The 16,583-nt window shown below is 38.7% G+C and overlaps 3 protein-coding genes across 3 annotated transcripts; all 3 read right to left on the bottom strand.

Annotated features, from left to right (window-relative positions):
• Window positions 1–1,250: 1,250 nt before the first annotated feature.
• LOC118241030 (odorant receptor 131-2-like) lies at window positions 1,251–2,180 on the bottom strand. Its single transcript, XM_035524107.1, has one exon. It carries the CDS (start codon window positions 2,178–2,180, stop codon window positions 1,251–1,253), a length of 930 nt encoding a protein of 309 aa, XP_035380000.1.
• Window positions 2,181–11,272: 9,092 nt separating this feature from the next.
• Window positions 11,273–12,205, bottom strand: LOC113574252 (odorant receptor 131-2-like). Its single transcript, XM_027005023.2, has one exon. The coding sequence runs from the start codon at window positions 12,203–12,205 to the stop codon at window positions 11,273–11,275; it is 933 nt and encodes a 310-aa protein (XP_026860824.2).
• A 2,101-nt stretch (window positions 12,206–14,306) lies between these two features.
• Window positions 14,307–15,969, bottom strand: LOC113574237 (odorant receptor 131-2-like). The gene is made up of 2 exons (XM_027005005.2): window positions 15,793–15,969; window positions 14,307–15,029 (listed from the first exon to the last, which is right to left on the bottom strand). Exons 1-2 carry the CDS (start codon window positions 15,907–15,909, stop codon window positions 14,307–14,309), a joined length of 840 nt encoding a protein of 279 aa, XP_026860806.2. The 5' UTR covers window positions 15,910–15,969.
• Window positions 15,970–16,583: the final 614 nt, after the last annotated feature.

Genomic DNA, 16,583 nt, shown 5'->3' on the forward strand with positions numbered 1-16,583 from the left:
CAATAAACATATTACATCTGAGTCAAGATTGATATTCTAATGTTTGGCTGATGAGAAATATTCACATATCGAATTGATGACTTTCATGAATTAATATACAGTGCTTTGCCATCTCTGTGGAGCAAGTGTCCTGAACATTGTAGCATAATCAACTGTAGGGGTTCTCCCTTGGTGGAAATGGAGTAATTGTTCAAAGGGGTGCTTGTCACTATGAGAATATCTGAACACCTCCCTAAAAAGCTTATCAAAACTTACTTGTGTTTCAGGAGTCTGAGCTTCCCATACACCATAGCCATTACTTTACCAGTAAGATGGGACGTTAACTACATGTTATGAAGGCTATTTTGGATGTGTCCATGGGAAAAAACTCCAGGGCTTTGGTTAAAATACAGGGACCATTGAAGTAAGAAATCTTTACATTGACAAAGCTGCTCTCATACTCTGCCAGCTTTGTCTTAAGCATGAACATAAGCATCTTCCTTGAGTCTGGGTAGCATGTTGCATCTCCACAGATGAAGTATTTTGTGATGAAACAGACTCAGACACAGAGGAATGATCCATGAGGAGGGCACTTTACTGAATAACCCAGAGCAGGGTCAGAAACAAAACTCAGAGGTCAGATGACCAAAGGTCAAATACCAGAAATATAGACAGGCGGCAGTACAGAAGGGGTGAGGCAAAACTCAAAAACCACATAAAACAGGTAAGTCAGAACAGAACACAGAACAAACAAGACAGAGAACAGCTTTGTATGCACACTGAATGTTGGCAATGCTTCGAAACACTCGGAAGTCCTGAAAGCATTATATAGCATAGTACCGGTGAGGTGAGGTGAGGGTGATCAGCAGCCATGGAAACCACATCTGAACATTTGGTGGCCGATATATATATATATATATATATATATATATATATATATATATATATATATATATGTGTGTGTGTGTGTATATATATATGTGTGTGTGTGTGTGTGTAAAGGCTATAAAAAATTATATGTAAATAAAATTCTGAAAATTAAGTAATTATTTTAACAATCTTGGGGACCTAAATTTAGCCCAATATCTAACCCAGTGCAAAGCATGTGCATAGCATTGCATGTATTTTGATTTTGATTATATAGAATGAACATAATCAATCATTTTATATAAAATATAAAATATAAAATGTATATAAAATTAAACACCTTTAAATGTGACACTATTTTCATATATTTTTTTCATCTATTGCAGATCTGTCAGTCACATCACTTAGTGTGTTACCTTTACAACAACTTTACAAGAAAAGTAGCCTTTAATATATCTCACAAACTTCTGATCTCGAATTCCATAGATCAGAGGACTCAGCAGCCTTGGTATAATATTTGTAAGCAGATAATTAATGAAGGAAATGAGAGTTCGTTGATCTGGGAAAAATGGGATGAGTACCATATCCAAAACAGGGGCTACATAAGACAACATGCATAACAGTAACTGCACACCATGCAAAAGGATGGTATTCCGTGCCTTTTTAGCTGAAGTTTGATGATAGCCAGATGAGGCTATTCTAGCAATAAAAAGAACTCTAAAGTAAGTGTAGATTATCGTTATCCACACAACAGACATATAAAGGCATAGTGTAGCAATTGTCTTTTGTACATTATACTTTGTGTTGTATACAATAACTGGTTGGCAGTAGATGACAGAATTAAAAAAATAAATAGGTTTCACTGCTGCAATAATGATAATATCGACTATTGGAGGAACAGCTCCGACTGTCCAAATCAAACAGATGAGAATGTAAGTCCTGTTCACTGTGCAGATCTGAGAATGACGTAGTGGTTTACCAATGGCAATGTAACGCTCTATTGCCATCCCAGCCAAAATCAAAGGAGTATTCATATGAGTAGTTGAACCTAATACTAACAGTGTACAGCAAACAGAAACATTTACATTAGGCAATGTATATGTCAAAACATACAAAGTCACTGATATGCAAATCATGAGAATGTCATTGATTACAAGGTTAATATAGAGAATGTACCTTGGGTCACTGTGAAATACTGTATTGTGGAAGAAAGTGACCACTAACATCCCATTTATGCAATTAATGACTAGGCAAAGAGAAACAATAACAATATTTTTTATAACAGCTTGCTGGTAAGTGTCCTGAATTTGAACTTGGTCAGTTGTTATGTTCATTGCCCTGTTTCTCTGATAATTACCTGGAAAAAACCAATAATTCCAGAAAACCAGAATGTAATCTTAACATTTTATAAATGTGTCAATGTGTCAATCCCTGTTTGTTGTATAGTTATATAACTTGCATCTACCTCAAATAAGTTAACAGTCCAATTCCAGGTGCTGTTCTTTCCTTTAGCCAGAAGGAAGGTTAGAGTGGACTGTTAGATTTGTTCATATCACCACTGTTTTATAATATATCAACACCAAGGGATTAAAGAGGAGTATACATGTAAGAGGTAGTGTGGGGGCCCACCTCCTGCTCCTTTTTTGTTATTTTTAAATTTCATGATTCCTTCCTGTAAGGTACCCTGTCAGCTTGAATCTCAGATTCATTTCAGTTTCAATTTATGGGTATAGATTTTCTGATGAACTACTAAGTCTGGTGTAAATTTGAAAATAGGTTACAATCCCTTAATGCACTTAATTACTGTACATTTGAACAATGTCTATATTGAATGATAACATGAATGACTGAATATATTCTATTGCCATCTTCCCCCATGCCATGAAAATAACAACATCCAATAATGAATGTTTTGCAGTGGTAAATATTGTAAAAGTGTAATGAATGCCATTGTTCAGTTTAACCACAATACACCATTTCAAAAATGCATTTAATTAAGGAACTGAAAATATTTTACTCTTATACTGTTGCACTGCTAAGACATAATAGACTGCAATGTGAGTGTCCTTGTTTGTGGCTCTGAATATGGAATAATGAGTTGACACTATCTACAGTGTGTAACGAATAGTCAGGACACAGGTAGGTGTGGATCCAAATGCAAGAGTTTATTTTCACTACAGGCAGGAAGGAGCTGTGAGGTGAAATAGAAGGGTAGTCATAAACAGGAGGGGAATGGTGAAGAGGAGAGTCAGGGGCACAATCTAACGTCCAAATGGCAGCAACGGGTCTGGTTGACGCAGTACCGGAGCAGACATGAATGCCTTCAGTTTCTGGAAGGCCTCCTATGCTGATGGCATCCATTGTAACCTCCGTCTAGACTGCCCCTTAAGAAGACTGGTCAGGGGCGAAGCTATGGTGCAGAAAGAAATTTGCAAACCCTAGGAACCTCTGTAATTCTTTGATGGTAACCGCCATGAGCCACTGCACTACTGCTGTAACCTTCCATGGAAATCCTGCCAGTGGATATAGCACTGCCCAAGAAGGTCAGGGATGTCTGTTGGAACTCGCACTTCTCAGCCTTGGTGTAGAGACGGTGTTGTCGGAGCTGGGCCAGAACAGCTCAGATGTGTTGGATGTGCTCTGATAGACACTGAGAGTAGATCAAGATATCGTCAATGTATATGATAAGGAATCAGTCTATCATATCTCAGAATAGCTCGTCCATATATGCTTGAAATACTGAGGGACTGTTTGCCAAGCCACAGGGCATAACCAGATATTCGTAGTGCCCACGAGCAGTTATGAATGCAGTCTTCCACTCATCTCCCTCCCTTATGTGGATCAAATTGTAAGCACTCCTTAAGTGCAACTTCATGAAAATAGAAGCTCCCTGTAACCTCTCATGGGTGACAGAGATCAATGGTAAAGAGAAGGATACTTTTTGGTCACCTTGTTTAGAGCCTTATAATCTATGCAAGGCCGCAGCCCATCTCCCTTCTTTTCCACAAAAAAAGAATCCTGCTGTGAGGGGGGAAGTAGATGGACGTATAAACCCCTGCTTAAGAGCCTCCTCCATAGTCTTGTCCTCTGGGTGAGTGAAGGGACATGGTTTAGCATGCCTATGAAGTTGGGCTCAGGGAAGGAGGTCTATAGTGCAGTTCCACCATCTGTGAGGAGTTAAGGTAGAGGCATGTGCTTTGCTGAATACATCCTTGTAGGCTCTATACGGAAGGGGCATAGTCTGGAGGACAGGTACAGAGGGACTCTCTACGAGGTGGAGCGAAGAGGGAAACTGAAAAATAAGCAATCACTGTAACAACAAGAGGCCTCTGACACCAGTTCATCTTGAGACCAGGATATGTGTGGGTCATGTTTAGCCAACCAGGGGAGCCCAGAATGATATTGTCGTGTGACAGGGGCTTGTGAAAAAAAAAATGGTTTCAGAATGAAACAACCGGACTTGGAACACCACAGGAACTGTCTGTAGGGAGACCAAATCCTTCCCAATGGGTTGGCTGTTTAGGGAATGCACCTGCAAGGGCGGGTCCTAGGTTATGGTGGGTATTTGCAACCTATTGACTATTTGTGAGTCTATGAAGTTTCCCCTCCATGACACTAACGAAGGTAAGGTAAGCTGGTTACATCTACAAAAAAATAATAGAGGAATTTCTTATTGGTACTGGGGTCAAAGCTTCCCTCCTTTTGGGTCATTTGGGACACTGCACGCAAAATTAATAACAATAGAGGCAGAGACCTAGAGAGATACGTCATCTTCTTTCACCCGTTGATAGGCTGGATTGGTCCACCTGCATGGGCGTTACTTCCTCTGTGTGTACGTCATTCAGAAATGCCTGTGTCTCCTTCATGTGCTAAACAGAGGTTTTGGCCAGGATGGTGGGTACGTTGCAGATTAATGATGGTAATGGCCAGCTGAATAAAACCCGAAAGGTCTGTTGATTGACCTTTGCAGGTGAGCTCGGCTTGCAAATCCCTCTGTAAACCCTTCCAAAATACAGTTCTCAATGCTGCCTCACTCCACCCACTGCCTGCAGCGATGGTACAAAATTCTCTGGCATAATCCACTATGAAATGTGCCCCTGATGTAGTTCAATCAGCTCAGTACCTGGATCTCTTCCTGAAGCAGGATGGTCAAAAATGGCTTTAAACAGAGAATAAAAAAGCTCCCTCTGATTGTAGGGAGGGATCTTGACTCTCCCACAAAGCTGTACCTTGTGGTAGAGTCAAGAACCCTCCCTACAAAGTGGAGGGGCTTTTAATTCTCTGTTTAAAGCTGCCTCACCAGTAAGCAGGGACAGGACGAAATGAATGCACTGGATTTCGACAGTGAACTGTGAAGCATGATAAGTAAAATACATGGCGCACTGCATAAGGAAGTTCTTACAACAATCTGGCGAGCCATTGTATTGTTCAGGGAAGACAACAGGCACTAACGTTGGGTTGAGTACAGCCACTCCTGGAAAACCTACTTCGGCAGAAGCAGATGGTTTAACACCTGTGAGCCCCTGAAGGGTTCTCCGCAAGTCGGCGATAATGCCTTCTTGCTCTGTGCACTTTGCTTGTAATTCCGCTGGATCCATGAAAAAAGGCAAAGTATTCTGTAATGAATCATCAGGAAACAGGTAGGTGTGGATCCAAATGCAAGAGTTTATTTTCAATACAGGCAAGAAGGAGTTGTGAGGTGAAATAGAAGGGTAGTCGTAAACGGGAGGGGAATGGTGAAGAGGAGAGTCGAGGGCACAGTCCAATGTCCAAACCAGAAGGCAGAATCCGAGGTTGTCGAAGGGGTTAGGAGTGAGACGTTGTCTATGGGGAAAGCAGAGGTCTAAATCCAGGAAAAGCAACAGAAACAAGGAATGCTCGGTATGCATGAGAATACAACACTTCGCAAGGATGCTATGGGAAAGGGAAGGTTATAAAAGACACTGAAATGAGAGACATGTGTAATCAATCAGTATTCAGGTGAGGGTGATCTACGTCTGGGCAGGGAAAGGCTAGTGGGCAGGACTGACACTGTTACACAGTGTGCAGCACTTCATGTGCAACATGTCATATTACCAACATTTTGTAATATTTCTGCCTGGTTACTTTTATGTATCATAAATAATACTCAGACACATACCAATCAGTACCAGTACTAAATCACTATGAAAGACTGTGGGTGGGTCTGTGTTGTGATTTTTATCCCCCGTCTAGCACTGTTGACTCTGTCACATCCATCTGTATCTGTTTTTGTTAGTTAGATCATGTGTGTATGACTTCAGCTTTTCTGGCAAAGCTTGGCAGGGACCCAGTGGTTGTACTACACTACCAGATATAGCTAGAGATGCTGATAGTGCTGGTAATTCAGGGTACCTGTATCTTCCTTGGTTATGCCATTCTTGTTTAGTGCCCCATTGTGGCTTGCATCATAATCACATGGCCAGATGAGAGGGATCATGTGGACAGAGCTACTGAATTTTGTATTAGATTGGTCTAAACCAGTGTAATTTATGTCACAAGCTGCTGTATTAGCTAATGAGTATGTTCTTATACAAGGGAAAGTTTTTAAGACTGTAAGTTTTGTCAAAGGGGACAAATGGTATCTTAATCCTGGCAGGCAAGTACTTAGCACTCATGAAGTCAGCATGGCAAATGAAGTGTTATTTTTGTCAATTCTTGATTAAAAACAATGTGGGGCTTGGCATCACATTAGCAACACATGCTCACTGCACCCTCCATGGTTAGTAGTTATCCTAATGGAAGGAACTAACTAGTTGGTGGGTGGAAATTAGCTTAATGACTAAGGTTGGGAGAAAAAAAAAAGATAAACTATATGGAAGCTGCAGCCATGTTTAATCTAACATATTTTCTAATTACAAATTATAATCCAAAGAAGATGACAAATGCACAGTTTGTTTTTGCAGTTTGATATCACTAGCAGCCAGTAAGATCCATGAGTCATTTCCAATCAGCTGAAAAGAACCACCTACATAACATGATGGTGTGAAAAATGTACAATGTGCATGTTGAGAAAAGGAAACATAGCATTTATTAATATTATTACACTTGGTTGAGTAGACAGTAAGGAGCTACTCGATTAAAAAAGAGTAGTAATAGTAGTAAGTAGATGTAATACTATGCAATTGCATAACTATGAATGCAGACATAGAGAGGTTTTCTTGCACATGTTATCACAGAGTAGGTGGGGTCCTGCTACATTATACTCATGTACTCTACATTAACTCTTTGAAAGCTAGGTGTCTTGCAGTCTGAATAAATGACATTTGGTTTTCACAGTGGAGCAGTTACCATCTAGCAGATGATGCAGCAATATCTGTGAGACATGGTAAATGATTCCTTTTGATATGGTCCCAGAAATATACCTGGACTACATTGGCATATACTCTCCAGACCTCAAAACCATTTGGATAAATGTATTGGAAGGTACTTGAAGACTTACAGATCCCGAAGGTGCTTGAATACTTACAGAACCTGAGATTTAAGATCCAGCCAATTAAGTACTTTGGGCACTTTATTAACTGGAATGACATTGCAACTGATGCAGAGAAGACAGCATTCATGAAAAATGGGACCCTCCTAGCATTCTTAAACCTAGCAAACCTTAATAGTGTAAATGTCCTAAATTATTCAAATCCATTATAAAAACTACACAAACTATTAACTATAGTTGTTGCAGAACAGGCACAGGACTGACAAAATACATCAGTTTTGACCACAATGTTGACAGACAATTTAAACTATGTATACAGTCTATAAAGGATTATAGGTACATTAAATACAAGCATAGTAGCACCAATCATTACACTTATATATTATCATGGTTCCTGGAGAGCACTGAATCTGCAAAGTAGACAACAATATGATATGATATATGATGAGATGAAAAGAGGACTCAGAAGTAAAAGGGCACAACTGGAGAAGTAGTTTCTATTTTGGTGTGAGCAAACGTGTCCATAAAGCATTGGAAGTATTGGAATCATCTTGAGGTGGAAGATGTTACTACATATTCAAACAGGCCATATGAAAATGCAGAAGAGCAAGCAGAGAGCTATTCTGCTATTGTGTTATACCTATTCTGGCCAGGTATATATAAGCAAATTGAGGTTATAATTGGGAGGTGTGCCATCTGTATTCAGTGTTGCACATCTAACATCAAAGGACCAATGATACCACACCAAGCTCCAGAAAGGCCCTCGCAGTTTGTGATTTATTCATGTGGAACTCCCAAAAATTCATTGTGGTCATTGATTACTACAGCAGGTACTTTGACTTAGAGAAACTCAACACCACCACATCTGTAGCTGTAATCAATACATTGAAAGCAATGTTTTCCAGGCCTAGAATTCCTGAGTGTGTCAGGAAGGGCCACAATACAGCTCAAGGTTTGACATGTTTTCACAGGCATGGGACTTCAAGCATGTGACAACAAGTCTTTATTACCCTACTTCTCTAGATTTTCCACTTCTCTAGATTTTTCAATGAAGCCATTAACCTTGTTTTCCTTGGGACTCTGCTGTTGTCACTGTGCTTCGTTTTCCTTTTCATAAATAACACTAGTAATCATTCACCTTCTCTCTGGTGATGTGGCCTTATTAAATGCTCATCCTCAAATCACTTGACCCAAGCCCTGCTTTTCCACTTTGCACTTGCCTGACCCTATACTCTTATGTGCCCTTGGCTACCTGCACTTATACTTGTGAATGTCACTTTCTTCCTGCTTTTGTAATGGCACAGCTGCTTGTATCACCGTATCTTTAGACTAACAAAATCATCTCGTGACTTACATTAGGACATTTAAATTCCTCCAGTATCCCTCTCCCATTTCACACTACTTAAACTACGTCACTATTTTTGTGCCAATGGTCCATGAATGTGTGTTTCATCATCCATGACCCTCACATTTTCCCCTGCAAACTTCAGCTAGTCATCCTTTACCATATCTTATACCTATCATATGCCCATTAATGTGCATTGGCTCACTGTGGGTGTTACTCAAACCTCAGCATCTTTCACCTTTTGCCGTAAAGATGATACTCAGCAACAGAGGACCAACATGAGCCAATATTTCTACCTTCAGATTGTCATATTTATTAGCTAGTACTGGGGGAACACTGTGAGGAACGTGGTGATAATCTCACCCCATTCTTGCTTGTCTCAAGCCTTTTGTTTGATGATTCACTTGAATGATTCACTTGAATGTGCATAGGAACACCACATCATCACCACTGAGTTTGATGAGGGACTGGTCAAAGTCAATTTTATTTATATAGTGCTTTTTACAACAGAATCAAATCAAATTTATTTATATAGTGTTTTTACAACAGCTGTTGTCACAAACACGGTTTTACAAATGTTCAAGTCCAAGCCCCCAGTAAGCAAGCCCAGGGCGACAGTGGCAAGGAAAAACTCCCTAGAGGAAGAAACCTTGAGAGGAACCTAGAGAGGACTCAAAGGGGGGATATCCTCCTTTGGCTGACAACAGACACTGGTGTGGCTTTCTGACTGGTGAACAGCTTCTTTGCATCCAGTAGGGGAGGGACAGCCATGCCCCACAGACTGGCAATGAGTTCCTTGGTGACTTTTGCCACATACTGGTCTCCTACAAGTGTTGCATTAGCAGAGGCAATTTGATTAGATTCAGAGAGAGAGGAACAAATCGGCCAACTGCTACATTATTATTTATTGATTTGTAGTATTTATTCATTTATTTATTTATATTTTTGGCATGGGTTGTCCTTTTAGCTGATGCCTGCATTCTCTTTCAATACCTTCAAAAGTAGGTTATTAGTTTTCTAACAGTAATGATTATACTGTTAAGTGTATAACTCAAACATTGATTACTATACTACCTTATATGCATAATGTATTAATAAATAATATAGTAAATAATTGTTAAAAATAATTGTAAAACAATTTCATTTTTGTATAATACTTCCCTTAGATGCCTTAACATGTTTTCACACAGATAGTCATACTACTTGTGATACCTTGCTATAGAAACTGTATAACATGTGACTGATTCTGATTCTGAACTGTATAATACTTGCCTTACTTTGCTGTATTATAATACATAAAATGTCTTATTGATGTCCTGTAAATCTCATACAATCATACACTTTTATAGTAAAGTAGCTTTCAGACAGAGAAATCATGAACAGTTCTGTAGTTTCTGTAGATTGTTTATTATAATTATAAAGGAGGTGAGACTAGATTCTTGTGAGTGATTAAAAATAACATGCATTTTAATGAGCCAATCAAAAGCAAGCAACCCAAAGGGTAAAACTGAAAGCCAAAAACAGACAGGCTGATGAACTAACAGCTGATGAAGGAAGAGAACAAGGGCAGAGCCAGTGGTCAATAGGTCAATGAGGGGCAGCACTTGAACTAGACAGGAGGCTGAGGGCATGACAATAACAATGCTGATAGCAGTGCATGATAATTTTTATATATCCATATAGATTGGGAAAGTTTTTTTTTTCCAAACGCAAACAAGTTTTCCATCAATTTCAAATCACACCTGAATCAGACTGGTGAATCCTAGGTCCTCTATCCTGCTTATTTCTGACTTTCTGATTGTTAGACTTTTTAAGCGTCAGTGACCCTTGTCAGTGACCCTGTGTTCATCTGCTACATATGCATGGAATGTATAGTGGTGAAATAATCCTCTGTCTTATCCAAAAATACAAGCTTGTACACAGTGTCCTCTCCTGACATACTTTACAATTACAGATTGCATGTATTCAATTCAAGTTTAAGTCAAGTATAAAACATTATCAAGTGAATTTAGCAAAACAAACAAACAACAAACAAAACAAAACAAAATTTTTTAAATCAATAAAATAGATACACATAGAGTGCATACATAATGTAAATAACACATTGACACATTTTACCTATAAAAATGTATGTAATTTTGGTGCTTTTGTGCTACTCTCAGATTATTTTTCATATTATTCAGATTATTATAAATTAATTGTATTATTTTGCAACAATGTATTCTACAAGACACACATACACACAAATCCCTTAAACCAAACCTGTCTGTTGAAGAAAAGCAATAGTGTTTATGTTGCCTCAGTTTAGAAATATGATCTCTCTCTCCAAAAAAAAAGAAAAAAATGTCACCCCTGCCACCCAAAAAAATTGTTCTCTAATGTCTTATAAATGATTAACAGTTGTGTCCTTGGTCAATATTCTGAAAAACAAGTACTAGGAAACATTTAACAAAATTGTAAAAACATCAGGAGCTTTCTCAGCAAAAAAACATCAACCTTTCCAGGCAACCATTCACAATCATTATTCAAAACCACAAAAATGCAAAAAAAAAAACAACAAAAACCACTTTCTTTTAAAATTCTCCCACAGGTAGATATACCGGAATTCCATTTAAATTATTTTGTTGCTATCATTGCTTGGCTGATTCAACTTTTATAATAGTCTTGCATGAGAAATTTCTTTTAATGTGTTGAATTAATTTTTGATCCCGAACCCCATAAATGAGTGGAGTTAGCAGGCGTGGTAACATGTTTGTGAGCAGGTAATTAAAAAAAAGTATTTTTGTCCGAAAAGTAGGCAAAATAAGCACAAGAATAAAGTCAAGCACAGGAGTTGTGTAGGACAACATACAAAGCAAAAGTTGGCCCCCATGCAAAAGGATTGTGTTCTGAGCTTTTTTGGCAGAAATTTTGTCAGCCGTCATCTTTTTAGCGGCAACAAGCACTCTATAATAAGTGTAAATAAGAACAAGCCAAACAGTTGACATGTAAATGCATTGTATAGCTTTGTTCTTCTCCTCGTGGTAAACTGTGTTGTAAAGAAAAGTGGGACTGCAGATAGTGACGGTGTAAGATACAGACAGGGTGCAAGTTATGGCAGCAATCACCAGGTCTGACAGTCCAGGGATAACTCCAATTCCCCATATCAAGCATATGAGGATGCATGTTCTGGGCACCGTACAGATCTGAGGGTGATGCATTGGTTTGCAGATGGCAATGTACCTTTCAATTGCCATGCCAGCCAGGTTCAACGGCGTGTTCTTGTGAGTGGTTGAGACTATGAGTAGGAACATACAACATAATGATAGGTTTACATGTTTACATGCATATGATATTACACAGAGAGTCACTGACACAAAAAGCATAAGCATATCATTGATAACCAAGTGTATATATAAAATGTATCTTGGATCATTGTGGAAAACTGAACTCTTCATGAAAGTGAAAACAAATGTTCCATTGATGCAGATGATCAGTAATCCAAGAAAAACAATGATGAAATTTTTACTGAAAGCTTCTTCAAATGTGTCCTGTAGATTCAGTGGATTCATTGAAGAGTTCATTGCCTATCAATACTTCAGTGGATTTATTCTTCAGAAAGTAATTTGTCTTATTAATAAGAGGAAATACTTTGCTCAATTTTTCATTTACTCAGATAACAAGTCAAACTAGTCAAATAAAGCTAAAGTCAATAGCTTGGTGCCTTTCTTTGTGTGTCTGCAATTTACAGTCAGAGTGGCTGCCCCAGAGGTTAAGTGAGAGGTTTATATAGTCTAGGTAAGAGGTGTATACATCTGGCTTTTGTGTATTGGCAGCATATGAGTACAGTTGAGATTATGCTCAGTGTTTTGCTCAGTATGTATGTGGTCCACTCAACTATACTCCACACCACTCTGCTCCACTCCACTGTGATCACTACAGTCCAGTATAACACTTACTCAGAGGGAAAACAACCTAATATCAAACTCCACTCTACTCCAACCTGGGTCTTCTCAGAAGCCTAAGAACTTGAATGGCATTACTGCTAGAATCAATTAGTCTAGTTTATTAAAATATTCATATAGTAATGAAATTTTATATATATAATAAAATTTGAGAGAGGCATGTGAGTGTTAGATTGGTTGTGTATTTTAACAAAATGTACCAGGTTTCAAAGTTCCACAAGTCTGTCTTTTCTTTTCTCTCTGGTGTTTATGTGAAGGAATGCTTCATGCTCTCAGGCAAGTATGCACTTTTAGATTCCACTGGGAAGCTTTGCTTATTTTTACTGACCCTCTGCACTCTTTTGCCAAAGTATTGGCTAAACGGTAGATCGTCTTGCCATCATTCAACTTTTCAAAATGATAAAACAGCATATGCTATTAATGCAGTAACTCTGGCAACCACTGATCTTTGTAGAAAAGGATAACATGTTAGGGACTTTGTTTGTATAGAAGAAAAACCTTCTCTCCAGTCTAATGCATGATTAACAAAGTTTTACTATATATATATATATATATATATATATATATATATATATATATATATATATATATATATACATACACATACATACATACATATATACATATACACATACATACATACATATATATACATATATATATATATATATATATATATATATATATATATATATATATATATATATATATAAAATGTGTGTGTGTGTGTGTGTGTGTGTGTGTGTGCAGTGAAAAAGTGAAAAGGCTGGCTTATTGCATAATGTAAATGTTGAAGTTGCCCTCACAACCAAATAGTGGTGTGCAGGTGTGCAGAAAAGCACTTCAATGAAGCTTGTGTGCTGAAAAAGAAAAATCAGAAATCTTCAATATCCTGCACCAGTCAGTCAGTTCAGTTCAAAATGAATTGAACAAATAAATACTACTGACTTGCTAACATAGTACAAATGTATAGGGCACTGTTAAAACAAAAATACATTCTAGTGTGATCAATGTCCGCAATTCAGTTAAGTAAATCCTTTTTTTTTTTCTAGTGAAAAACCTCTCATGCAGCCTGTATATAAGCTGCATATCTCTTGCTCAGGTATTATAATGCATCATAAATGTTGTCCATATGTAAATATGCTTTAAGCAGCAACAATTACAAGTAGCACATCATCATCATCACTACTTGTTAATGAAGTTGGTAAAATATTTTTCTTTGTATTTCAGTAAGAAGAAAATGTGCAGACTACTGGTGTCAGGAAATTTGGTCAATACTGCCTTTTACACATACACATGACTGGCACATATATGATAGATTTGATAAAAATGCTTTATGCTTTTTATTCTTTATCTTATATTGTACTTCTGTTTACTATTTAAAAAAATTAACATGAAGTTAACAGATCTTGAATAAGCTATCTTATTCAGAATTAAAGAGCATTTTAAGCTTGTACATTATACAGAAGAAATCCAAAGACATTCCACATGCTATATATAGGGATTTAAGCAAAAAACAAATTCCTCGTTGCATAATATTGCCTGTATTAAATAATATGCACCAACTTACTGGTAAATGTAATGTAATGTAATGAAATGTAAATGTAAAACTTACTTCTCATGCAGTCCTTAACCTTTCCATTCAAACTTGTGAACTAAAGTAATTTGTGCATACTGATATTCTGCATCCTGGCTATTCTCAAAGCACCCTGCTCAAGTGTCACCTCAGTTTGTTTGGCAGGTACCTGGCTGGCACCACATGGTGGACCTTGCGGGCAACATCCCTGAGCCAGTACCTACGGAACTTTTCATCTCGAAAGCCATAGATCATGGGGCTGAGGAAGCGCGGGATGATGTACACCAGCAAGAAGTTGACATAGCGGATCTCCAGGCTGTACTGCGGGAAGCACTGGATGATTAGCGCCTGCATGGAGGGCATGACAAAGGCCTGCATGCACAGCAGCAGCTGTGCACCATGCAGAAGCACTGTTTTTCGGGCACGCGCAACTGACGCAGGATCGGCTGCCGCAGCCCGTGCCGCCAGCAGGATCTGGCAGTAGGTGTAGAGCAGCGTCAGTGCCACTGACGAGAAGTAGATTCCATCCACAGCACAGTTCTTGTAGTATATGGCGCGAGCGCGGAATAGCTGCGCGTGGTCACAGAAGATAACTGCCCCGAAGATGGACTCCCCGTTCTCGACAGCAAGTGCCACCAGCAGGTCGGTGAGCGGCAACACGGCGCTCAGTGCCAGGATGACCCCTATGACTGAGATGGCCCATCGCACCGTGCAGATGTGGCTGTAGTGCAGGGGGGAACAGATGGAGATGTAGCGCTCCATGGCCATGCCGGCCAGGATTAGGGGCGTGGCACGCGTCGTCAACACAGCTGTCAAGATGAGAGGGCAGCAAACAGACGCCTGGATCTTGGTGAATGCATAGCTCACCTTGGGAGAGGATGGAGACAGTAAGCATGTAGAATGTAACTCTCTTTTAACAGGTTTGGCAAGCATAAAGTCGTTTTATATATATATATATATATATATATATATATATATATATATATATATATATATATATATATATATATATATATATAAAATACAATATATACTATATATATATATTGCATAGTTGATTCAACAAAGCAAGAGACTTTCTGAACAAAGATCAAGAAGTAAACAGAATACTAAGATATGGACAAAAAATAAATTAAGTTTTCTTAATTTGAATGCACAGAACAATTCACACTCATTCTGATCAGTCAAGAGTTTGAACCCAGGCCTTGTACACTACAGCCCTTTTACAGCACATGGGGTTAACTACCATGCTGGAGGACATAACCAGTACAAAGAACTTCATGTAAATCCATGCAATTTTACTGGCTGTAGTGCTGGACCTTGATCTATTATTAAAGGTTTAAGTCTACATGTCACAAAAAATAAGTTTTCATAAGTTGTTATAACTGAAACAATGAAACTAGGCGCTACCATTCCTAAAGGAAACAACCCAAGACATCAAAGAACTGAAAAGAATTAGATTTTTCACTTCTTCCAAATATTTCTTTATCAGAATAAAGTTTTACAACTTCTCTTTTGTGATTCAGACATTTATAATGTGTCATACATTGCAGTTTAGTGACAACAAAAGTTTTTTTCCTCCTCCTCTGCACATAATCATGCCCATGCTCATGGCCATCCCATTGCTCACCACGTACAGGGCGTTGACCAGCGTGAGCTGCACTGTGTCATTGATGACCATGAAAATGAACATGATGTAGCGTGGGTCCTCATTGAAGACGCTGTGCTGGCAGAAGGTGGACACCATGCTGCCGTTTATGACACTGAGGGCGAGCCACACCAGCACGGCCACCGTGTTCTTGGTGAGCGCGGCACCGAGGCTGTCATGTGCCACCGTGCTCTGCAGGGGCAGGCTGAGATTCTCAGACGCTGGGTCAGCCAACGAGTTCATGGCCTGAGACACTGCCCAAGAAGGAGGATGTGGAAGCAGCTTCAAATTAGTAGCACGACAGGCATTTCCTCAGTGCTGCATGGGGAGAAAGTACAATTGCATAAATGGTTCTTATCAGTTGAAAAAAAACATTCAAAAATATATTTTTTATTATGTTGTAAAGTCATATTTAGTTGTGTGTCAATTGACTAAAATTGTGTTTGTCTTCCAGTTTTTCTTATGCAGTAAATTCTTACCGTTTTCACTCACTCTCCAAAACTCCATCCCCATCCTGCCTCTTATATATTGTGAGTGTGTCATTGATCACAACAGGTGAGTGGTTAACAGCAGGGATTTCCTGCTGTTCACCATCACAACCTTATACCCCAGAGACAGGAAAGAGGCAGTAGCAGAGTCATGGATTTTCTCTAGTATATGAGCTAAAATAAAGCAGGAGGAAGGTTTTACAGTGTAATTCTTTTTCTGTGGGTGCTATGTATTCCTGTATGCATGTTTGTTTGGAACTTTTCATGTACATGCCCTGGTCAATT

The sequence above is a fragment of the Electrophorus electricus genome, chromosome 3 (genome assembly GCF_013358815.1).
Source record: "Electrophorus electricus isolate fEleEle1 chromosome 3, fEleEle1.pri, whole genome shotgun sequence".
Lineage (NCBI taxonomy): Eukaryota > Metazoa > Chordata > Actinopteri > Gymnotiformes > Gymnotidae > Electrophorus > Electrophorus electricus.